We start from the raw sequence: 24,492 nt of genomic DNA on the forward strand, positions 1-24,492 counted from the left end.
TGGTGTACGTGGGGAGGTGATTCTTATTTTTCCACTCTGAGTCAGTTGCTACTTCAGTAAAGATTCCATAGAGAAGGCTGCAGACCAAGGGCATCTTGGCCAGTCTCTTCTCAAAATACTTTGCTCAATTAATTTCCTTTATTCCTTTACAAAACCCATATTCCATTGCACCAGCAGAAACCATTTTGCCACCATGTATTCAGACAAGATATAAAAAGATTCTTTCATTCAAGAGCCTTCATTCAACCATTCTCACACTGCCAGTCACCTCCAAGAGCCCTCTCCCCACCCCTAGTCTGAGAAGCTGTGTTGAAATCTCAATAACTTCAACCCAAAGCACAGATTCCACCTCCCTGCCCTGCATCCATGAGTTATTTCTTCAGTGGTACATGGGCACAAGCTCTCCCATGGAGTTCCTGGGGAACATCCAGGACAGGTTGGATGGAGCTCTGAGCAGTGTCCCTCACAAACTCTTCTCTGATTCTAGGAGTACATAAGTCAGTTAGTTAACACAACAAAAACTCCAAGATTCATTGGCAAATGACTGAATTCACAAAATAATGGTAGTCAATTTAGGAACATAGACTGATTTTCATTATACTGTCTACTACAGAAATTCACTTACTTTATGATTTGATCAGGCACTGCCTTATTTTTGAATCTAGGCTGCTCCTCCAGGACTGGCTGTACTGTAAAACATTGGATATCTGAAAGTGTGAAAGTTAAGGGCATGTTATACTGTAGGCTGCAGGAGAAGTAAAAAAAATAGTAATAATAAAAAATACATTTTCTGATGAAAAATCTGAAGTGTTCAGGGTTTCATTTCTGGAGTTTCCTTGGCCAAAAAAGGAGAAATCTGCCAGTAGTAACCAGTGAATACATATTAATTCTAAACTGCATATTTTTATTATTTCCTGAGCTGGAATATCTGCAGCTGAATTTATCACACTGACTCATTCATTAAATTTTTAAGCGCAGGCAACTTACAAAAATAACATCAACCACATCTGATGTTAACAGTTTCACTGTGTAGCTTTAGGCATGCATAAAGTCATGATGGTTAACATTTTATTTTGAAATCTGTAACTGAATAGCCCTTTTACTTGAGATTTCCTTTTTCTATAGAAGTGCTGTTTTTAAAATCTGAATCCTGTATTTGTAAGTAAATATATCACATCCTTACATATTTCAGTATGTTTGAAACTCATGCCCTCTGGTTAGATCTGGTTAGATCCTTTTGCATAAGTGCAGAAGTAGTTCCTATCTCCTGCTCCTTGCAAATAGATGAGCAAATTCTACCTTAAGGACTGAAACATGTGTTCTCCAAAAAAAAAAAAAAAAAATATTAATTAGTTAAGAGACAAGACAGACTTGGGAGAGCCTGGCTTTCAAGCTTAATGTGCTATTTTAGACAAGCCTGTAATACTCCCACTTCAGTCCCAACAGTGTGAAAAGAAAGTATTCCCTTTTTTCCTCCAGAAAGTTCCATCAGAACAGACTCAAGAGAGTATGTGGAGTATTACAACATTACCTTGAAAATTAATAAAGGAAAATCAGCACACAATGAGGTGATCTCATATCTGCTCAGTCAGTAATGACTCAAATCAGAAGAAAAAGATAATCAGAGTTATTCTAATCAAGAAAAATTGAGGCCATTGTAGAAGTTGGTTAATAAGGTTTGTAATTTAATTTTCCTAAGAAAATTTCTGAGGGACCTGGGACGTTTATGTTGCCAAGAAATGGAGGTGATACTGAAGTGTTGTGCCACTCAGAGCAGTGCTCAAAGAAGACATGAATTAAACATCAAGACATAACAGCTATGAATGTGAGGTAACAGAAAATTTGCTGCTTTAAACTGGGTCTCTTCAAGTGTGTGACACTGGTTTTGCCATTTGAAGAAAATAAAGCTAAACCATGTATGAGCTACAATGAATTTTCTTCCCTGAAGGGCTGTCAAGCCCTAGCACAGGCTGCCCAGGGAAGGGGTTGAGTCACCATCCCTGAAGGGGTTTAAAAGACATGTAGATGTGGCACTTGGGAACATGGGTGAACAAGGTTTATGGTTGGACTCAACCTTAAAGGTTTTTTCCAGCCTAAATGTTTCTATGACGAATGAAAGAGACAGACTCCTCAGAACTGCCAGAAAAACAGGAGCTCTCTTAGGAGCAAACCAGAAAAGACATGGAGGACGTGCAGGCAAAACTGCAAACTGAGCTGCCACGTTGGTAATCTTTCAACCTCTTCAGGATATTATTGTTTCACATGGTGTCCTGGACTGCCAAGCAAATTGTATTCTATTTACCATCTGTGTGGCAGTTGTTTTCTGTTCAGTGGGCAGTTTTCCTTATCTCTTCCACAATATTCCTCCCTCTGTGGACACATCTGCTGATTACAGGCCATTGAATGTCACTGCATGACTGATAAGAACTACAGCATCCCATGGGGACATGTGAGCACAGAGGGAGGAGCCAAGCATTCCTGCCTGGATATAATCTGGAGATCTTCAGAGAAGAATACATCCTTGTCCACAGGATCCCTGCTCCAGCAGAACCACCCCTGACACTGCAGGAGGGCTGCAGCCACAATTCCAATGGGACTGCCACCAACACCCTGACCCACAGGGTGTCAGGCTGGGTTCTGACTCTGTCAGTGTTGTTCTAGTGTACTGCATTGTTTATTTTATCTTTTTATTTTCTTCCCTAATAAAGAACTGTTATTTCCCGCTCCCATTTTTTTTTTTGCCTGAAAGCCCCTTAATTTAAAATTTATAGCAATTTGGAAGTGAGGGAGTTTACATTTTCCATTTCAGGGAATGCTCCTGCCTTCCTTAGCAGGCACTTGTCTTTCCAAACCATGACACACGGATAAACTCATGCTAACAACAAGGTTCCCACCCCTCCTTCCCTCTCAATCTCCCCCATGTGCAAGGATACATTGACCAGGAGAGTTCCTGACATCCTCTCCAGGTGCTGCAGTGGTGTTCATCTTCTCAGCACTGGGGAACTGGCTCATCAGCTGGGCCTGGAAATCCTCCCTCCTCTCGTACTCCTTGCCACGGTAGATGAACACTTTGTTCTGCAGGAATGAGGAGGGAGTCACTGCCTGGCCAGAGTGGGGCTGAGGCAGAACTGCAGTTTCGTGGTAGTCCACACAAAGGCACAGCAGTGGCCAGGTTTTGTAATGAGGGTTTCTGTTTTCTGCATATCAACCAGCTCTACAGCCAAACACCATTCTGACCAGGGGCTGGAAAGCAGCACTGACTCTCCAGAGACTCCGGACTCAAAGATTGATTATTCAGAAACAGTAACAGTGGTTTAACCTCAGCCTATCATTTCACTGTTTTCCCAAAGTTTTCAAGGCAGCTTTGGCCTTTAAACTTGGGTAGCAGGGCTTCTCATTGCTTTCCGAGTGTGAAGAAAGACTCCCTATTAATTGTTGTATGTAAGAGAGGCTTTTAGTAGTAAGAAACTACTAAATAATTTCAATATCAAATATTTAGGTTGTTTTTATAGTCTGAACTCATAAAACTACTGTGGTTAAAACTGTGGTTACAACTGTTAAAACAATGATCTTTTAAAAAACAATCCAGTTGGGCACCACTTCCCAAGTTCATCAGGTTTCTTTGAAAAACCCCTTTGGAGCCTGGATTTCCCTCATGGTAGTCAAAACAACGGGAAAGTAAATAAAAGAGTGTAAATTTGGCATATTTGAATAAAACCAGTTCAAACTTACCACAATTGTCCTAAAGTAGGAATTTTTTTGCCATTCAGGAAAATCTTAGAGCAGTACAAGACAGTTGGTGTTGAATAATTCAGCTCAAAGCATACTTACAGGTCAAAAAGGAATCTGGTCATTAATCATGAGGAAAACAAAACAGATGAAAAAGTAAGATTTAATCAAGTTTACCCTGAGAAATGTTGGGAATCCTTGGCCATAATATCCAACAGCAAAATAGTCTGGTTTAGGCCTCAGAATTTTCATGATGTTTTCATAGAATTTTGCTTGCTGGATCTGAAAGTAAAACCAACTGTAATTACTTGTGTTTGGGGGTTTTATCTATGCATTTTTAACCTCTACTACACATGCAAGAGCCAGCAGCTGATGAGCTACAGCAATAATCAGTTTTCACACAGGAGGCTGCAGGGGGACATTAAACACTGTTTACATTTATATGCAAATATAATACACAGCAAATTGGGTATGGTTTCAGCTTTAATATTTGACCTCAGAATTGGTTTACCCTTAACTTAGGAGAAAAGCAGCCACCAAAGGGATCCCTGGTCACTGATAGCATCACTGAAATAAGACATTTGGAAAAACTCCCTGCCTCAAATGTTTCCTGAGGTGTGGGATCAACTCCAGTTTTTACTCTAGGCTCATTTTAAGGGCACACACCATGTAAAAGGCTTAGAACAAGTTCTTCCATAAAGTACCAAGTGTCATTTAGGTGTTATGTCTGTGAGAACACAGCACAGCAGCTTAAGTTGGCAAAAATGTCTTTTAAATCATGATAAAAACAGAGCAAAAGAAACTTTCTTTATACACAGCACCATTCAAGAACATCATGTCTTGATTCCCACCATTTTTTTTTTGAGGAAGATTCAGGGATATCTATCGAATGAGCCCTAAACAATTGAAATATTGGGAGTAGAAAAAAAGGTTTGGGGGGGGTGGGATCCTTTTTGGATTAATTCAATTTTCATGAAAACAAGTAACTGAATATTTTATTTTCCTTTAAAATTCTCCTTCTATCCTTTGGACCTAGTTCTAATTCCTTGAGCTGTAATACTTCCACAGTCCTGATTAGGACACAATTATTCAGCCTTGTCAAAATCCAAGCTGCTAAAATGGAAAGAAAAATTTAGGGGGAAAAGTTCATCCAGGTGTTCTTTCTACCCTAGGGCAGTACAGAGGCTTCAAAATGTGGCCTTTAAATTTCCCTAGGTGAGAACATGTTTATTTCATCTACAGACATTTCAGAATACCTCAATAAACAGATGTTCATGCAACTTTAACCAGCAGTTACTTATGAACCTTTACCACTGGATTGCTACAGTGAAACAGGAACTCTTCAGCAAATGAATTAAAAATCTATTTTAGACCGCAAGCTCATAGGCAGCTCTGTTTGATAGCTGAAAAGCACTAATTTCTGTGACTGCAATAATTTGAAGATCTGTATATAATCTTACCAAGTTTTGACTTAGAAGTTCATAGTCAAAAACCTCCTTTTCATATTGCTCTGCAAGTTCCTTGCATAAAGATATGGCTTCTTCCCACATCTGCAATTCAACCACACATTTAAAAAGTAAATCCTGTACCAACAAACAAGTTTTCAACACATCAGAGTTTAACTGCACTTTTATTGATTATGCTGTCTTTAAAGTGCACTCATTTATTAACTGCACATTTAGAGTGGAAGACTCAGGGCAATCATAAATTTAAGGAAAGCAGATTAATGTTAAAAAATAAAAGTGTTTTATGATTCATTACAGGAAGGAATAAGTAAACCTACTTTATTATTAGAGTAACATTTTAAAAAAATCATCTAACCTTTCAGATACATTAAAGAAAAAAAAAAAGAGTAAATCACTGAGGGGATAACATTCAGAACATACCCAAGCACAGAGCAGTTTATGGGGGGACTGACACCTGCCTGTCCTTAAAACACACACCATTTAACAGAATGGCCTGCAGCATCCATAATCACAGGGAGCCTTGTCTAGGACAGCTAAATAACTACAGGTGTTAAATTTCCACCTGCCCAGGGCAGCAGCTTTTCTTTCCACTGTGACAGTGCTGCCTGTGACAGTGCCTGACACTGAAACACCAGGACTGCTTTTCTCATCTGCTGTGGACACTTCACAGAAGTGATCTCAAAGCAGGAACAAACTCCCTCTTGTGAGGATATTTCTCAAATTGTGTCCCCTCACCTGCTCAGAAGAGAAGAGACAAAGGGGGCCCTGAGCAGAGCTCTCTGCTGCTGCTGAGAGAACACTGCCAGTGACACATCAGGCCATTGTCACCTGCTGCCAGGGGCTCCTTGGCCAGCTACCCCTGGCCTGGGCTGAGCCTCAGTGCTGCAGATCAGGAATTGAAGGGTTTAATTCTCCTGGGACAGGGGGTGGGCACTGCTGCAGTGCAGCTCCTGCAGATGCCAACAGGAAACCTGAGGGGCTGAAGCTGAAATGTTCTACCTTGTGAATTATAGGAAGGGCTTCTTTTGCAGAAGCAGAAATGAATTGCCTTCCCCTTCCTACCTTTGGCTGCAGCTGAACAAGTCATAATGACTTAAAGATCCTATTGGGTCATGGGATTAATTATCTGGCACTGCAGAGTTTCTTCCTGCTTTCTAGTGCCTTGCTTTATTTCCAAAATTCTCAGCTCTAAAGCCACTGCACTGACAGGTAATGTCATTAACATCTTTTTTGTCTTAAATTGAACTAAACTGTGGTACTGAGAATCAATCTACTACATTTTAAGTTTAGGATACAATTCTCTGTCCTCTCTTAAACAAATATGTCTATTTTGAACCATCTGGATTTTTTTGAGATAAGGGCTGAGTGGTTTAGAAATGGAATCTGTGTAGTCCACGCTCTTTTCTTTGTAAGGGGAAGTAGATTCAACATTTTTTATTGTATTTTGTTGGTGCCTGACAGAGATGCTTGTAACAATGTGCTGAGACATTAGCCCTTTCTCTGTGAATGAGGTCAAGGAAAGAACATTTTCCTATGGAACAGATATCTCTGGGAATAAGCCTCCAGGACACAATTTTTACTTGACCCACATTTCAAAGAAGCTTTTCCTCACAAATATTTTATACACATTAAACACAACTGTTCAGAGTAGCACAGCAGAGAGATTTGGAGGGGAAAAACTCTCCAGACTTACCTTTCCTTTGTCGAAGTATTCTATGATCTTTTCATACAGATTCTCTTTCAGATGTCTGTAGGTCTGGGAGCACTGGAACTCTGTTGACATGACTTGGGGTGCACACTGCTCATCCGACCACTGAGAAGGAGAACACAGCAAAAAGAATTTTCAAGTTCAGTGTTTCACATCAAAGGCTCCCCTCCCACGAGGTCCCCTGGGCTCTTCCAAGTGTTTTCTTCCCAAGTCTTTTTTACCCATTCACAGACAAACTGGGAAAGGCACAGGGATTGCATTCACTGCCTCGTCAAGTAAGTGCTGTATTTTATGTGATAACCAGCACTACACCAAACATTTCAGGTATTTTAAAATGTTATACCTGCCTATCCTTGCCCCACTTACAAATTTTATATAAAAATCTACGTGAGAAAATGATTTCTTTTTTTTCCCGATGCTGTCATCCTGATCGACTTGATTTAGATTTTTTACATGAAAATATTTCATATACTGTTCTTTGTCCATAACAATACAGACAATATATCTTGTATTTGTATGATCAAAAAAATCAAAATTGTTTAAGCAAAATAGCACAAATTTATATAGTTCTGCACTAAAGTAAATTCCATAAGAGATATCAGATTTTTGCTGAATAACATTTAAATTTGGAATGTCCCCTTGTAATGGAAATTGATCTTACTGACCATTTTAATTGATACTGTTCATTACATTGGTAATGAACAATAGTTATAGTGAAAGATAATTAATCACCAGCTACAAAAGAAAGCCAACATAACTTGTTTATGTAATCCATATTATTTAAAATTAAAATGTGTGTCCTCTTGTGATAGCTGGAACTGTGTTTAATTTTCATAACTCTTATGTTTAGGGTAGTAAGAAATTGCCAAAATGAAAGTCACATTTGTACACAATGTTCTTACTGTAAAGGAAAACTATTTTTTTACCATATTTAGTTTCAGCAATATATGGCTCTTAATCACCTACTGAAAATATAATTTCAACAATTAATGTTAATTTTATACAACCTACTGCAGTATTTCTAACTGAAAACTTGAATACCCTGGTGGAAAATAACTCAGAGATTAAGATATTCATTTTAGAATATCAAATTGAACACTGCAAATGCTTAATTATATATTGAGTTTAGAAAATCTAACCTTCAGGAGCCACGTATGGAGTAGAAGGGTGTATGCTGCTTCTGTGTAATTCTCACAATCTAAATGAAGATCTCGCAATTTGTACAAATACCTGATAGAGGAGAGAGCAAGGATTAGACTGGAGACTGGCATGAGTGGAATACTGCGTGTCAGAATGTTCCAGATAACAGAAACTCCATGGATGTCACACTGTGGCTCCCCAAAGACTCTTCAAGGACACTGATGGGGCTGAAGCTCTGCTCACACTCTGCTGTGATCGTTCTGTGTGCTGAACCTCTGTGCAGGAAAGGAGGAGAAGGAGCTGTCCTCTCCTTGTGAGCTGTGCTCAGCTCCTCTTCAGCGAGGAGGGATGGCTGCTCACAGGGTCTGGGACACCCCCAAGGCCAAGATTCCTGCAGGGTTCCTCAGGGCACCCTTCCAGGCACACCTTCTTCATGTGCACAGATGCAACCACAGCACATCACAGGAGGAAGCAGAAAGTGGAAAATACCAGCCCAGAAAGGCAAAGCAGTCCCTGGAGGTAGTGGGGGCAGAAGAGTTGTTCTAAGTTGAATTTCTCCTTGATCCCTATGGCAGTGTTGCTGCTTCCAGCATTGCCACTGCCCACCATGGGGCTCAATCTGCATCTACAGGAGCCAGGAGAAAATTGCATCCCTCCCTCTAACTCCCAGCAGGAGTTTTGAGACAAAGGAGCTCTGACATCTTCCTGTGGCAGTCCAAGCCACTCCCATTTCCAGTTGCCAGCCCAATAGAAAGTTTCCCCCTTGATGCCCTAGATTTTAGTTTTTATATTTTTCAGATTCTATTCTGCTTTAGTGTGTAAGTCTGGGCTTCATATTAGGGCATGGTGAGCTGTCTGCACAGAGCAGGGAGACAAAAAATTCCTTCTCTAGCTGGGGACCCAAGGACAAATGATCCAAATCTCAGGCCCAAGAGCATAAACAATGGTGGAATGAAGAGAGAAGACAAGATGTGACTTCATGGGCTGGAGCTGTAACTGGACAACGAACTGCAATATGCAGAACTGATAAAATTGAGAGACCCCAGGACTGGTCATCCATTTTTGTGGCCAATTTGGGTTGTGCTGCCCAAGGTGCATCCATTGAGGCCTCTTAATAAATCCCTATTTTATTCTTTAGCTCTGTCTAGTTTCTGTTTTAGGTCAGCCTTCACAAGGCATCACCCTGAGAAATGACAGCTGAGGGAGCGTTGTTCCTCCCAGCCTCTCTGGCTCAGCTCCAGGGTGAGCTCTGAATCACCTCCAGGGCTCATTTCAGCTGGGACTCTGGGCTTTCTTCAGCAGATTTTGCAGGAGAGGACATGCAGGAAACAGGGAGCTTTAGAAGCAGCAAGATATGCTGCAGCCCACGTGCAGAACTCTTGGAGACAGCAAGAGGCCATGGCACATCTGCAGGAATTTGCCATTGGAGACAGCAAGAGGCCATGCCACACCTGCAGGAATTTACAGTTCCCACAAAAAATGTCTCAGCTGTAACCCTGCCTGTGGAGTGTTTCCTATTGAAGGAGACTCAGCAGATTGGGCCATTGTACAAAACTGGAATGTTTTCTCTGCCATACTAAATGCATGATACATTCTCCCTCAAACGTCAAATCTATCTGCACTTTCCTAATTTTAAACAATAGACAATGAATGTTGAGTGATTTGATCAATTAATAGTTAATTCTTGTGGAAAAAAATTGCTGCTGCTGGATACATAGCACAGATTCCCAGTTGCTGAAGGCTAAGCTAACAACAGAGTGAGAATGCAGATGAGGCTGGGGTGTCATAGAGTCATTTGGGTGACAGAAATCCAAGCACAATGATAAAACCAAAACTCACAATATTAACTGCCCTCTCCAAAAGAGATCCAATAGAATGGTTGCCATACCTGATGTACATCTCTTCACGGTTAATGTTCTTGTAGAAATTCTAGGGACACAAACATTTAAAGTTACCTCTTAATGTCCTTTAATAAAATTATATCTATACACACACACACAGACTGAGGTTTTGCTTTCCTTGGTAGTTAGAAAGCATAGATAGTATGAAAAGTAGATTATTTACACACTATCTGAAGTTTAAACTACTGGAACTACATCTTCAATTAATATTTTTATTAGTTATATGTATGGTTTTACACATACATATACTTTTCCTGCTTCATAATGGGATTATTACTGAAGGATTTTCTATTGGAGAAGAGGAAAATATGGTTATCCAAATGAATTAACAGAATAAACCACATGTTCGAGCTACACTTGGTGGAAGCTTGTAAGTATTGAACCAGATGTGCAGCACTGTAGTTATGGAGCATTGTTGTGCAATATCTCTAAAGGGGCCAGTTCCAGGAATAAAGCTCATTTTTTGTCACCATAATATGTTTGCAGGGATGCAAGTTGCTGAGGCTGTGCAAAATGGTCTGACAAGAATGGTCTCTTGAAGAGCTGCAGAGCTGGACACCCTATTGCACAGCGATTACTGAGGGACAAAGAGAGTATGAATGTAACACTTCAAAGGTGGCAGAGGTTCCTCTTCAGCTTTAGGAATTTCCTGGAGGAACAATCTTTCTATGCAATTATGAAACAGGAATAGAAAAGAAGACAGAGTGGCCTCTGACAAGAGCAGAGCCTCAAATCTCTTGGCACCCAGCTGCAAAGGTGCCTTGCAGGTTTCCTGCCCGCATTTGAGAACTGTAACTATGGAGATGCTGAAGCAGCAAGTGGGTCAGCTCCTCATCACTCTGTCAAGAAGCCACTGTCCCATCAAGCCTGTCAATGGGCATATGAGCAGCAAACTTTCCTGTTTATCCACAGAATCAAGGTGGATAAAGCCCACAAAGCAAATAAAGCACATGGGTGAACGCTGCTTTCAGACTCACACACATATTTGTGCAAAGAGACATAAAATCTCCTGCTGCAGAGTTTAAACCACTACAGAACATTGTCACCCACTGCTGCCCCCAGGAAGATTTCCCTCCCTGTTCAGTAAATGGGCTCTGGTGCTGTCCCTCCCCAGGGGTTCCTCCTGGGCTCTGCAGAAGCAGGAGGGGCCGTACCAGCAGGTTGACGGTGCAGCTCATGCGGTTGTCCTTGCTCTCGTCGCTCATCACGGCGCGATAATCCAGCAGCCTCTCCAGGAGCCCCCTCACCAGGCTCACAAAGCTTTCCACCAGGCTGCAAATGCCAGGGTGCTGCTTGGCACACTCTGTAAGGCTGAAAATACAGAAATATTGGTATAATTCTGATGGCAAGTACTGAATTAGGCCTAAATCAACTGCAGAATGTGCTGGAAATTCCCTCTGTGAGCTGGTAATTTAGATATTCAGAAGACAAATGGCATATAAATCAAATGGAAAAAAAATAAAGGAAACATTTACTTTTCCCCTCTGAAAATGACTTTGAACTCAAGGGTGTACCCACAGCTTCTGGACAGAGAAATCTGCATCTGTGCTATCACAAACTCAAGTCTCTGGAATGTCACACTATTGCAATAAGTAATAATGGCAATGGCAATATATATATATTATATTTTAAAATTTATTTAATTATATATATATATATATATATATATATATATATATATATAAGCAATAACGGCCTCTTCCTTTTCTCAGCAGAAAATGCAAAAATGTTTTCCTTCTCCTTGTAAGGGGTACATGCGAGTAAAAGTTCAAATAAACAAAAATAACAATTTTAGCTCAAAAAATACATCACCAGAGTAATTTTACTTTGAGAAATAAGCAAAACCAATCAACTTTCTGCAGATTGAAAAGAGCAGCTTGATCTCTTCTGATAAAAAGACAAGAAAGGGAATTTTATATTTTGGCATCATCAGTTTCAATTTACATTAACAAACATTAGCATATACTGTCTCTATAAAGTGCTAAAGTGATTTAGGAGTAGAGTTTTCACTTTACTGTCAGAGTTTTGTTTTTAACATTTAACTGTTTAAACATCATTAAGTGATTACCTACGTCTTGTTAAGAAGTATTTTCTTTCTTTGCTTAAGAGAAATTATTTATTTTATTGCTTTTCTTTTGTTTCCTCCACTTAACATTCTGGTTTTCCATTGGGATCCTCTCTGATAAACTGCATTTTTTATCTATAATATATATATATATTGATATACACATACATGTGTTTTCACATATATAATTATAGATATAAGCAATGGGTCAGGCAGAGATGCAGTTAACTTTTTCCAAGGCAGTCCTGCTTTGTGTTGGTAGCTGGGAAGGTTCTGACCTCTTAGTGCTCAATTATTAATTCAGCTCTACATCATTGTTTTCCCGACCAGGTAAAAAAAAAAAAAAAAAAGTTGTTTTTTACCCAGGTAAAATAAAAGGTTAGTAATCTTTAGGCACAATATTTTTTTTAACTCTAATTACTAAGAATACTGTTTTAATTAATAGTGAACCAATTTTTTTTTACTCCTCATAATTATTTCAACCTTTTTCAGAAAAATGCATATTCATATCGACTTCAATTGCAAAGAAATCCTCAAAGCTCTGGCCTAGAATGGAACCTCTGCAGAATACCCAGGAATAAAGTTCCAACTCAAGCAAAGTAAAAGCAGCATCTAAAGTTATTCCTTGGATTGTGCAGCTCCAGTGGAGTCACTGTCCTGACACAGAGGGAATGTGTACATGGATGTCTGAAAGAATATTTATGTTGTGTAAGATAGGAGGGACAGGGGCCAGCAGATAAAACCAGAATACTCCAATGGCTCTTGTCTGACTGGTCTGAAACTGAAATATTTAAATCAATAACTGACACATGGCTTATAAAATACACTGCAAGTGGAATGGAAACACTAAAGGGGCTAAGAGCTGACAACTGACAGAAAGGTTGGAGCACATTAAAAGATATTTTGGGGAAAGAAAGTAAGAAAGCCTCAGAAACACAGGGGGAAAGAAAGTAAGAAAGCCTCAGAAACACAGAGGAGACTGGAATATTACACAGAAAAATGGTGTTTTATATCCACAAGTATCAGAAACAGTGTGAGTCACTAATGAAGGAAGTTACAGCCACCATTCAAGTGACTATTATGGATTTCTGCCACAGGTTCCCTGGGAGTAACAGCAAACAAGGCAGAGCTGTGAACGTTCCCTGACTGCACAATGAACACAAGGCACTAAGACATCACATTTCTTCCCAGTACAAGCTGAACAACATTGGCATAAAGCACAAGCTATTGCTGGGTCTCACCCAGCACGAAGTACATAACTCCAGTCACTAAAGAAAGGTGAACCAGAGTCCACATAAAGAACTACAAAAGGAGCAGGAGTGAAGAATGCCTGTCTCTTGAGGGAAGGTTCAAAAAGTTGTATTGCTCAGCTTTATACAATAATCCCAATAAAAAGGATCACAAAACTTCAGAAGATTTTTTTACCCCCAGGAGGGAGGAAGAAACCTTTGAATTTTTAAACAGAGCTTGAAAAAAATAGAAAATTCTAAATAAAAAAATATTTGCAATAAAGCTTGAGAAAAACAACTGCATAGCATGGGCCCCTGCAATGATGGGGAACTGGAAATCTGCCAAGTGCCATTTCCTGTTGTGCCTGTATTGGGAACTAAAACATGCCAGAAGTCATTTGCTGAGCCTGAGGACAAGTGGCTTGGCACAACTTGTGCATTGATTCTCCTGCATTTCCCCAGGCAGAGCAGCCTTGTCCACTCTGCCTTGGAGAACCACCTCTCATCTGTCCCACACCACCCCAGCTTCCCCTGGGCTCTGGCCAGGACAGGTCACAAGCCCTCATGGACCTCACCCACATTTAGGTCTAGGGACAAATGCAGGGCAGGGCTTAATTAAACTTCTGCTGAACCTGTTTAGTTTGTTATTATAATAAATAATAATATTATTTATGGGCATGGGGAAGTTCCCAGCAACCAGCAGCATGGGCAGATGTTGGTTGCAGAGGTGAGGAGTAGCATAGCAGTCACTGAGTGCTGTTAACATCTGCCTTCAGGTGACACCTGGAACTGTGCAGGGGTGCAGACAGCTACAGGAGATCAGCTGATGAAAAAATGACCAAATGAATAAATGTGGAGGCAAATTTAAGTGGGGGTCACTCCAGTTGGAACAGAGGCTTGAAACCCCTGCTTTGAAAGGTGTAAATGGAGGAGAAGTAAACCAAACCACCTGAGAGAACAGGTGCTACTACAGGTAGGTCACCAGCCTCTGCTCCAACACTCCATCTACAGGAGTCATACAACAAAATGTGGAGATAAGATGAATTGTCATCTTTAGAAATGTGGAAACTTTGAACTTGAGGCCTTCTGGAAACTGGGACAGTAGCAAGGGGAAAGGCAGATATGTCAGAGCAAGAAGGGGGCCTTGCAAAGGCAGGAGATCAAAAGCTCTGTGCTGTGTTTGATGGCACTGCTGAAAGAGGGGGTTTAACTGGATAGTGCCACTTTCCAAGAAAAGCTCTGGAATAAAGAGCAAAGAGCAAACAAGGTAAGCAAATAATGTTCCACATCTCAGAAAGGGTGAACTTCAAAGGGTCACATACACAAGATCTGAAGGAAGGTTTGCTTTTTGCATAGATAAAGTCTCAGTTTGAACACTCTCTCCAACTGTAAGGCAATGTAGTATTTCAAACTATATGGAGACATCGTAGGAAGGTCCAGAAAACATATGATAAACTGAAATACTGGGGTTGTTTACCCTAAGGGGAATCCTGAAGGAAACTAGAGAGCAACATTCAAATTTGATAAAAGCTGCTGGAAAAATAAACAGAATAAATGATTCTTTATGTCCCCTGTGTGTGTACCCAAAGCTTTCATGGCTCATCTGATGAGAGATGTGACTTTGCAAAGATTGCTACCCCTACCCAGAAATACAACCCATACAGGGTAGCAGGCTTTGAGGAAGTAAAACATGCACACAACATCACAAAGCCTCATTTAAATTCAGACCTGTCTGAATAATCTCTTGGATGCCAACCTAGACATGTAAAAATGCAGGTTAGGTATAACTTCTTCATAATTTAGCTGAAGCACAAAACGATGAAAAGCAGCCAGGAAAATAATTTCAATGAGCAAAACTGCAATGCAAACCAGGTGTAGTGAAGCATTATGGTATTTCCAGTCCCTTCATGGAAAAAGTTGCTAAGATTCTATTTTAGGTAAGGTTACCAACCTGAGAGCTGGGAACAATAAAACAGAAACACATCTTGAAGGCATTTGTTCTATTTATTCTCATGTACTACTTACATGGACTCAAACAACTGCATGTAGTGTTCATCCCCTCGTCCTCCTTCCACCTCATGGTCCAACTTCAAAATGATTTCATTTTCAAACTAATAAAGAAAGAAAAACCAAAACACTGAGCAGCTATCCAGAGGTCAATACACTTCAAGATGGCATCAAAAATGTACCTTTGTATGATTATGTCTCATATTCCCAAAGATGAAATGCTTGGGCATATTCTGGTCTGGGCTTTTGGCATGGCTGAAAGCCTGGACACAGATTTTCACAAGTTTCCCCTGCACTGAGCACCAAGCTCAGTCTGTTGCAGTTACAGACAATCTTTGTCCTCGTGCAAACAGCTGCATCCTGCTCAGAAGGTAGGAAAGATCTACCTCAGAGTTCTTGACAAGTCATTAACACATCAAGAGGCACACAGAGAGCATTAGTGGAGACCTACATTGAAATAAAGCTCAGTTGCTTTGCATAGATCTAATTATTAAAACTACTGTAAAAATGACAGAATTCATTACTGCGCTAATGCAGCAAGTTTTCACGTTCTTCTTTGATACAAAATTTCACACAATTGTCAGTACATGAATAATTCTGTTTCTCCCTGGAGTGTTTCTGTGTAATTGAGAGCTTTGGCAGGCTGGGATCCAGATCATCCCATCAGAGAACTGGAAGCCTCTCATGGTACAGAGAATTACTGTAGTATTTCAGATATGGTTCTTTCAGATAACTGCAATGCAAAATATTTTACCTTATTTCAATATATCCTCATCAAAACATTCAGCTCTGAGCTGAAGAAGCCAAGCCAGGGTTACACAGAGGAAAGCAATCCCTCCTCTTAGAGCACCAGGCAGGTCATGGATCTCTTCAGAAGTGTTTTTAGAATTTCTTCAGTTTTAAAGAACATGACATTCTAAAGGAAAATATGTTACTAGCTGAACTTCCTTCAAGTAGGTCATGATTCAAACTCTCCACCCAGAAAAATGATTCATCATTTTTCAAGAACAAAGGCCAAACTTTCCCTTCTTTCCTCCAGTGTCCAACCCAGATCTATTGGCCACCCTGGTCCTGCAAAACTGCTCATGAGGCAGAAACTGAAGTGGTTTCTACTTCTTTCAAGGATCTTTGAAACAGCATCTGGAGCAGCCAAACTTCTCCAGTGCTCACAGCAAGAGCAAAACGTGGGCCCAGAGCAGTGGCAGTGTGGGTACCCTCTGCTCTGGAAAGGGGCAGGGAGGAAGGAGCCATCTCCACCACTTTGTTACTTGCAGGTTTTGCTGCTCTAATATTAATTTTTTCTCTGTAATTAGAATAAAAATGAAAGACTGCTTGTTGAACAGTACATTCTATACTAATATTGGAGAATGAAGAGCTATCATTGAAAAAATAGCTTAACAGAAAAAAACTAATAAAATGCTCTGTCTCATTCTGGTTGAAATAGAAGTTTAAAGGGCTCTGAGTTCATTTTTATGCACAAGCAGGATGTGTATTAGTATTTAATGTGGGTAACACAGGTGCATGGCAGTTTCAGGACAAGGAAATATTGAGCAAAAACATCCAATCCAGCCATTTTCTGTGGGCTTACTGCAGTAAGACAAATCTGTGAATATAGTGCAGGTCAAGCAGCAGTTAAATCCAGCTCTTAAATCCTTCCTAGTACTTATTCAGCAGGTAGAGAATTGATTACTTCTCTAAGAGGCAATAATTTCACATTTCTGGATCTGAACAAAAAAGCTCTTCCTAAGCATCTTTCCTGCAGTTTCTCAACAACCTGCAAGAAGTGAAAACATCAGTTACTTGGACCAAATGAAAAAGTTGGCAGAATTATAAAGTTTTAAAGTTTCTGTGCCAACATTAAGCTCTGGAAAGTGTTTTTCTCCTCTCACTTAAACAGAGTGTGCCTAATTGTCACTGGCACCAATTTAGCTTTATACCCTCCTGCTTCTCTAATAGACCCAGGGAATCTCCCCTTGGAGAACATGTCCATGGATCTCTCTGAAGCATCAGGCTGCACAAACTCAGCCCTGCTGCTGATCTCACATCCTTCTGAAACCTTAATCATGACAAGATTTTCAGAGCTGAGAGACAGAAGTATAGCTGTTTACAGCTGAATGTCCTGTGCTAGAGGACAGGACAGGAATCTCCTGTGCTGAGGACACCTCAGTCACCCCCTCAGTCCCCTGTGGGAGCTCAGAACAGCAGGACACTGCCCTGGAGTCAATGTTTGTCTTCTAACAATGAGCCTGGAAACCCAAGCACACAGCAGCAGCCAGCACTGATTTCTGACACGGTCCCACAGCAGCCAGGAAGGAAAGCAAACACACAAAACTTCCCCAGATGGCTCCAGCAGTTGGCAGAACCCACGAGAGATACCAAACTGCAAATGCTAAACACAAACAGAATGATTTATTTGAGCAAAAATATAAACACAGATGAATTAATCTTTCCTAAGCCAAGTTAAATCCTCAATGTAACTCAAATCCATGTTTATCTAAATGATATTTTCATTTACTCTGCAAAGAGCTAATTTTCCTTGTTTGTTTGTTTATTTGTTTCTTAAAGCAAGCATTTTCTAACTCCTGGCTCAGATCACAGTTAGAAGAAGCAGGACAGGGTCTCTTGATGATGTGCCTTCCTTTGGGAAGTCTCAATCAAATGCACAACCTGATCTTTCAAGGAAAGGAAGGGTGGGTTATCAGCATTTGGAGAGTGGGACTTTTTTAACACATGAGCAATGAGCTTGTCTCACATAAGCAATGAGCTTCTCTTTTTATTTGAAGGAGAAAGGAATACATTTAGAGGACTGAGTCTATCCACAGACACTGAGAGATTAATAAATTGGCTTTCCAAGATTCCCAGCTCTCTCAGCTCATGATAGGCAGAGCCTCCATAGCTAAAATTAGGAGATATTAATGGCTCCCTCTCTACATCTTCAATTAGAGTTAAAAATTACGAGCTTATGTAACACTGCTCTGGCTGAATGGAAAATACATGTGCAAAGTAGAAGAAAGGATTGCAAGAAAATGCCTTACTCTGTCCTACACCTACATACAGATTCCAAGCCATTAAATGCATTTGTAGAGCAATTCATTCTTGAGATAACCGCAGATGGAATTTTCTTTTCTCTGGGATTAGATGATTTCCTAGAAACAGCTAAATAAAATAAAATAAAATTCTTGCTGGATAAATTTAAATGACTTTATATCCTTCCTGCCTGCATGTTGTGTGCATAGAGCAGGACACAGCCCCCAGCCCCAGCACACCCCCTGTGCCCCCAGAACAGAACCCTGTCCCAGCACAGCACCAGGGATGTTAACACAGACAGGATTTTTGGGAAAAGTTTTTAAATCATGTTGGAGGTACCAGGCAAGCTCTGGTTCCTGTGCTGGTACAGGCTCAGCTCATAAAGATCTTTCTGTTTGTGCTTTTTATCCCTCTTCTCTCATTAGAGAAGATTAGATTAGAAATAAATTATTTATTTTTAAAGTTCCACAAAATTATTTTTTAAGTGAATGTCATTCTGGGCTCCTGAGTGCCCCAGGCACTCTTGAAATAACATGTTGTCATTCTCAAAATTTTATACTAAAGCTTAAAAAAACCCATCCTTTATACTACTAAATGTCAATTTGCAAATTAAAATTGCCCACGACTAAAACCTGGAGTTTATGTGTCTGTGCACCCAGTAACTATCCATTATTATTACTTATTTGCTCCTTTAAATCAAGGTGGTAACAATTTTAAAACATAGACCTTAATGTGCCTTTTCCTTTAAAATACTTATTTAAAAAAAAAATTACCAGAATGGCTAAACTTACAGAGACAAGTTTTTTATTTTAATTACCTCATCCATAGCAAAGGAGAGGATAAACCCCATGATTCTTGATGAGCAAATGATCACAATTCCTAAAGCAGAACATTAGAGCCCAATGAGACTCAGCTGCTCAATTATGAAATAGTTTTTCCACCATCTGATGAAAACTCTCTCTTTTCCTTAAGCTGCAATAAACCAAATGTCCTTGTTCCTTGGCACTGTAAAATACCACCTGAAACTTCTTTTTGTGGCAGGAGAAGTGATTCAGTGGGCATTGGAGGGCCTGGCCTCTCTCTGCCAGGCTCCCAGGCTGCTGCTGCTGTTCATCAGGCAGATGAGGGATGGCTTTTCAGGATTCCTGGGCTGCACAGATCTCTGTGTCCCTCCCAGGAGATGAGGCATAAGCCACGAGCAGGAAAACATTTTGAAGAAGGCAAATATAGGACTATCAGGACACAGAGGGAACAGATGCACAGAAACAAAGTGGTTTTTAATCTTGGCCTTGAACCAAAAGCTTTGCACTGTGGAATACAGACCAAAATGGAAATTCCATCTGCTCATTTGTTCCACACTTCATTGACACAGAAATGCCCCAAACGATTTAAAGTATTAAACATAGCTGTGTATATGAGATATTTATATTTACATGTGTCTAAAATGATGCCTTTTTGTTTGTCATTTTCCCTTACACAGATTGCTCTGAATTAATTATTTGTGTAACTGCAGAGCTGAATATCCAGTTTATAATTTACTGTGGGAGGCAGTGTGCAAACACAGAACAAGGTGATTGCATGCCCAAAGAGCTTGAGGAGAATGGAGATGTCAGACAAGGATGGATATTCCACTGCCCAGGCAGACACAGCAAGCAGTGGCAGGAAATTTAGATTACAATCCCCAGTGCCCTGCCCCACCATCCCCAGTTCTATTCCATCAATCAAAAATATTTCAGGGTAGCGACTTAAAAATCCTTTTTCCTTTTCAAAGTGACTGCCAAAAACACTCCAGGAATTTCAGTTCTCCACAGTGATTTCTTTTTTCTCACAATAAACATTTTAAAAGGTACAGTTTCCTGATAAATCTGATAACATATATTTAACTATTCATTGCTACTCCTGTCAGATATTAAAATCTGGAAGTTTTGGCTCACCAATATCTATGTCACAAGGAGGGGGTATAAGGAAATATTTAGATTATAGAGGATCCCTAGAGGTCATTTAATTCTATCTCCTACTTAATGAAAGCCTGAATTCAATGCAAGTCTTGCTGCTCAGAACCTTTTCCAGTAAAACCCTGAAAAGTTGGATTAAGATCCTGAAATCTCCCTGGATCTCTTTGCTATTCCATCTATTTCTTGCTGTCAAAGCAACAAGTTTTGCCTAAGTCAAGCTAAGTCACTCTGGAGATCCCGCACTTGCTGTTTCTTTGGTTCCTAATATCTGGGATTTCACTTTGTGTAAACAGAAAAGCTCACTTGACAAACATGTACCAGAAACACTGAGCCCATGACATTTAAATGCATTTTCACACAGAGCATTTGTAATTACCTTTTTGAATTCTCCTGTTCTCTGATATTCACACAGCATCATGTCAAAGAAAATTGGGATCGTGGCTTTTCGCAGCTCGACTTCTGGAATAAGAGTCATTTCCAAGATGGGCCCAACCATCCCCGGGATAAAGCAGATTTTATTCTGGCCTGAAACAAAACCAAAAATTAAATATTTGAAGAGCAAACTGCATATTTTTAGGAAGACATCTAGGAGCTGCAATCATTTAAAGCAGTGTTGAATCCATCTATGTTGGTCAAGTCTAACAACTCAGTCACTTCATTTCTTCTCAAAAGCTGGGGGCATGTGAATGGACACTGTCTCCTTCTAAGGTGCCAGAATGCAGTGCCAGGAATTAGCAGGAATGCCAGAGGAGTTGATATTTTCAGTGAAGAACTCAATTATAAAAGTTTTTAACATATCCTTATAAATGTTTAGAGTAGAAAGTAATAAATTACCCTAAGAACCTCCCAAATTCTATCATCAGGGCGGAGTAATTTGGAGTAACCTTTCCATGAAAGAGAAAACCATGACTGACTTCTAGAATTAAATTAGACATTGCAACAATGAATCACCAACCAATGCACCAAAATCAGCAGCAGTAACAGAAACACCATCCCCAGAACTCAGCTGCTAAGCCCACACTGAATTATCTGGGTTACATCAACTGTAACAAACACCCAAATATGCAGGGCTCAGCCAGGCCCCAAGTGTGGCTCAAACTCTGCCCTGGTAAATGGAGCAGAGCAGCAAACCCAGGAGCTGTGAGAGTGTCAGTGCTGCCTGAACCTTGTGAGGAGACAAAAACCTTCTCAAAAACACAGCTGAGACTTGTTCCACACTAAGGAGTGCCTGAGTCTGATGTTCCTCCCAGGTGTGTGCCACGTGAACTGTCAGTGCGAATGCCACACCAAAATTTTGCCAGATAAAATGAATATTCTACCTAAGTTCAGTTAATTAGAAATGATCCCAAAGGAGTTAATGAGAAACTCTCAAAGGACGAGCAGCAGAACCTGGCTGGATGACCAATGTAAAAACATTTTTGGAATTTTAATCCAAGTACATTCCAAATCTGAGTCTCCTAATTTGCAGAATCATAGGTTCAGGTTGAGCAGTAACCCTCTCAGGGAAAATTCATCCAGTCTTAATCCTGCTAAATAACGTTCGGAAGTCTGATTTCAATCATGCTTGAAATCTGAGAGAAGGTTTTGAGTTCTCTTTTAAATACAACCCTGGCAGTGGTCCAACTGTATCTCATGTTGGCTTAATCACAGGAGTGAAAACATATTTTAAGTTCAAATAGCAGAAATATTTACAAAAGCACTTCATGTCAGATATTTTTCAATGGAACAAACATTATGTGAGAGATTCAGTTGCAGTGAAGCTCAGTTTGCTACTCACCAAGTTTGTACCACATGTCACGGATAGCAAAGCCAATTAAACGTCTCATATCTCCATATCTGGGAGGAAAGGAATATCAAAGATATTTTTATCATTATCTTTTTATCATTTTACCAGAAAATTTAAGATATAAGCTAAAGGATATATTTTACTTACTTGTTCTGGATTTTGTTGTATTTTGCATGGGAAAAGTTTTCTAGCTGTAGTGAATCTTGGGTAATAAAAGCCACAGCCAAATGAAAATAGTTGTTCCACAGCTGTAAATTGAATATAAGGAAATTATAATAATTTTGAGGAAAGCAGGAATAACATTAAATGATGCATAATGCAGAATAATTTATGAAACCAAACGATGGAAGCAATATGATATTTTTATATTATGCAGAGATGTACATCATTAGTACTATGCAATTAGCAGAAAAGCAAGAAAGATGAATTTTAATAACCACTACTACACATTTGCTCTTAATAACAGAGCAGCTGAATAAATATTACTAAAAAAAAGATTCACATGAGATTCATTGGCCAACAATATTAAACCCTGAACCAAAGCAGGACTGGGGGAACATGTTACATGCTGGTGGAGCTTGGCAAACTGGAGCTAAGGCACCTATGTAATTACACTGCATCTGAGCACCACTTCAAAAAGCATCTCCTGCCTCCTCTTCAGATACTAATTCAACAGCCATTTCTATGAAATTCCAGTGTAATTTGTGAAGAGCTCTCCACATGAAAGAAGGACAAAATACATCCCTAAATAACAGCTGATAGTACTGAGGCTGTACTTGAAGTAGACAAAAAGTCTCTGTGCTTACAGTGCACAACCCTTCACTCCTGAAAGCAAACTATTTGTTCTACAGACAATTAAAAACAAGCACTTCTCACACTAGAAAGGGAAAAGAGAAACTTCCCTAGGAAACACAAATTTAAGGAAGGAAATACAATTTTCAGAAGCTTTTAGGCAGTCAGCAGCAGCAGCTTTAAACACTTAAAAATGCAGCTGTTGCTAAAATCAGTGGTAGGGCTCAGTGAGAGAGCAGAAGGCAATGGGGAATATATTCAGTGGTGGTTCAAAGGATGGAACAAAACACGGAACAGAGCTCTTCATTTTGTGTGGTGCAATACAAGCCTGGGCTGGGAACCCACACAAACAGCCTGGAAACAAAATATTCCATGAAAAACTTTAGTGGCCTCTGCCCTTTTTAACCTGGAACTCTCCGGTGTGCAAAGAACCAGGAAAACCAGATCCCACACGCAGAACCACAGACATTTCCCATAATAAATACAATTCTCAGACGTCCTCTATAATTTGAGGATGCTCCTGCTGTTGATTTCTCCCTCCCTTGGAGGCTGTGCCCAGCAGAGCTGCTGTCCTGCACACACCAGCCCAGCTCTGCAGCACAAATGTTGTTTATGCCCTGAAAGGCCTGTTTTACTCTCTCACCAAATCTTTTAAGAGGTTATTTTGGCCAGTGTGGAGTTCTCAGCCCCTTGAGAAGTTGTGTTTATTGATGTGCAGGGAGTACACTCTGTGTATGCCAATTATAGCAGTGCAATGGAAAATTCCTCCAATTGTTCTAGATTGTGGGGCAGAAAATGAAGGCTTATTCCCAAAAGGTCTCTTATTTAATTTAATAGCTCCAAGTTCAGTGCCACCTTTGTCAGAGGCCCACCCCACAGACTCAATCTCCTTATTTATAAAAAACTTTTCCTTCCATCCCCAGAGTACCCCAAAATGGCTGAAAACTGGGTTCCTTTTCCTTTCAATTGCATATTCAAGTTAAGGGCTCACAAGTTTAAGCACCAAAAGTAACTTTAAAACTCTATGAGACAAAGTAGTCTCTCTCTGAAGTAAAATAATATGGAAACAGATTTTTAAAATGCCAAAATTATTCTTATGAGACATGTTTTGTTTTCTCTTAACCCCATAATAACATTCCAAGGTGTTTTGAACATCTGTCAAATTGGAAAAGGTGGAATTAATTTAGCAGGAAATTTCCAGCCATCTCACAAAGATGAGATTTGTTAGTTATCCTAAAAAATCATCCAGGAGTAAAGGCTGCAGCCTCCTCCTTCACACACCTCTGAAAGCTGCTATTTGCTGGTGGAAGGATCAAATAAGAACTTCAAACTCTGTAATTTGATAATATTCAAATGCAGAGTATGATATATAACATATAAAAATATAACACTTGCGTATTTCCAGTATAGTTAGTTCTAGCTAAATTTCCCAATGGTTTCATTCCCTATTAACCTCTGCACTGTTTCTGCAATGTCTGTCACTGTCATATATAGATTTTTGCAGTGTGCATATTCCCCCTTTGTATTTGTAATGCCCTGAGGGTTTTTATTTTGGGGTTTCTAACATAAAAAATAAGCTGCACAATTCTGTTTGTGAATTGTGTTTGTTGAAATACATTTCATTACTGCTGAGTTATTAATGGAGCATAGCTCATGCAAGAAGGGTAGGAAAACACAAAAATAAGCA

The 24,492-nt window shown here is 39.9% G+C and overlaps 1 protein-coding gene across 1 annotated transcript in view; it reads right to left on the reverse strand.

Annotated features, from left to right (window-relative positions):
- Window positions 1-24,492, reverse strand: part of DOCK2 (dedicator of cytokinesis 2) — a 160,284-nt gene that overhangs the window by 15,131 nt on the left and 120,661 nt on the right. Inside the window, exons 31-42 of the mRNA XM_059483513.1 lie at window positions 22,161-22,261; window positions 22,005-22,063; window positions 20,604-20,752; window positions 15,264-15,349; window positions 11,099-11,255; window positions 9,932-9,972; window positions 8,043-8,133; window positions 6,889-7,008; window positions 5,190-5,279; window positions 3,907-4,011; window positions 2,934-3,075; window positions 626-707 (exon numbers count right to left, since the gene is read on the reverse strand). Of these exons, the coding sequence (XP_059339496.1) occupies window positions 626-707; window positions 2,934-3,075; window positions 3,907-4,011; window positions 5,190-5,279; window positions 6,889-7,008; window positions 8,043-8,133; window positions 9,932-9,972; window positions 11,099-11,255; window positions 15,264-15,349; window positions 20,604-20,752; window positions 22,005-22,063; window positions 22,161-22,261 (1,223 nt within the window). The remainder of the gene's footprint in view (window positions 1-625; window positions 708-2,933; window positions 3,076-3,906; window positions 4,012-5,189; window positions 5,280-6,888; window positions 7,009-8,042; window positions 8,134-9,931; window positions 9,973-11,098; window positions 11,256-15,263; window positions 15,350-20,603; window positions 20,753-22,004; window positions 22,064-22,160; window positions 22,262-24,492) is intronic.

Source organism: Ammospiza nelsoni, chromosome 16 (assembly GCF_027579445.1).
Source record: "Ammospiza nelsoni isolate bAmmNel1 chromosome 16, bAmmNel1.pri, whole genome shotgun sequence".
In the NCBI taxonomy this organism is placed as follows: Eukaryota; Metazoa; Chordata; class Aves; order Passeriformes; family Passerellidae; genus Ammospiza; species Ammospiza nelsoni.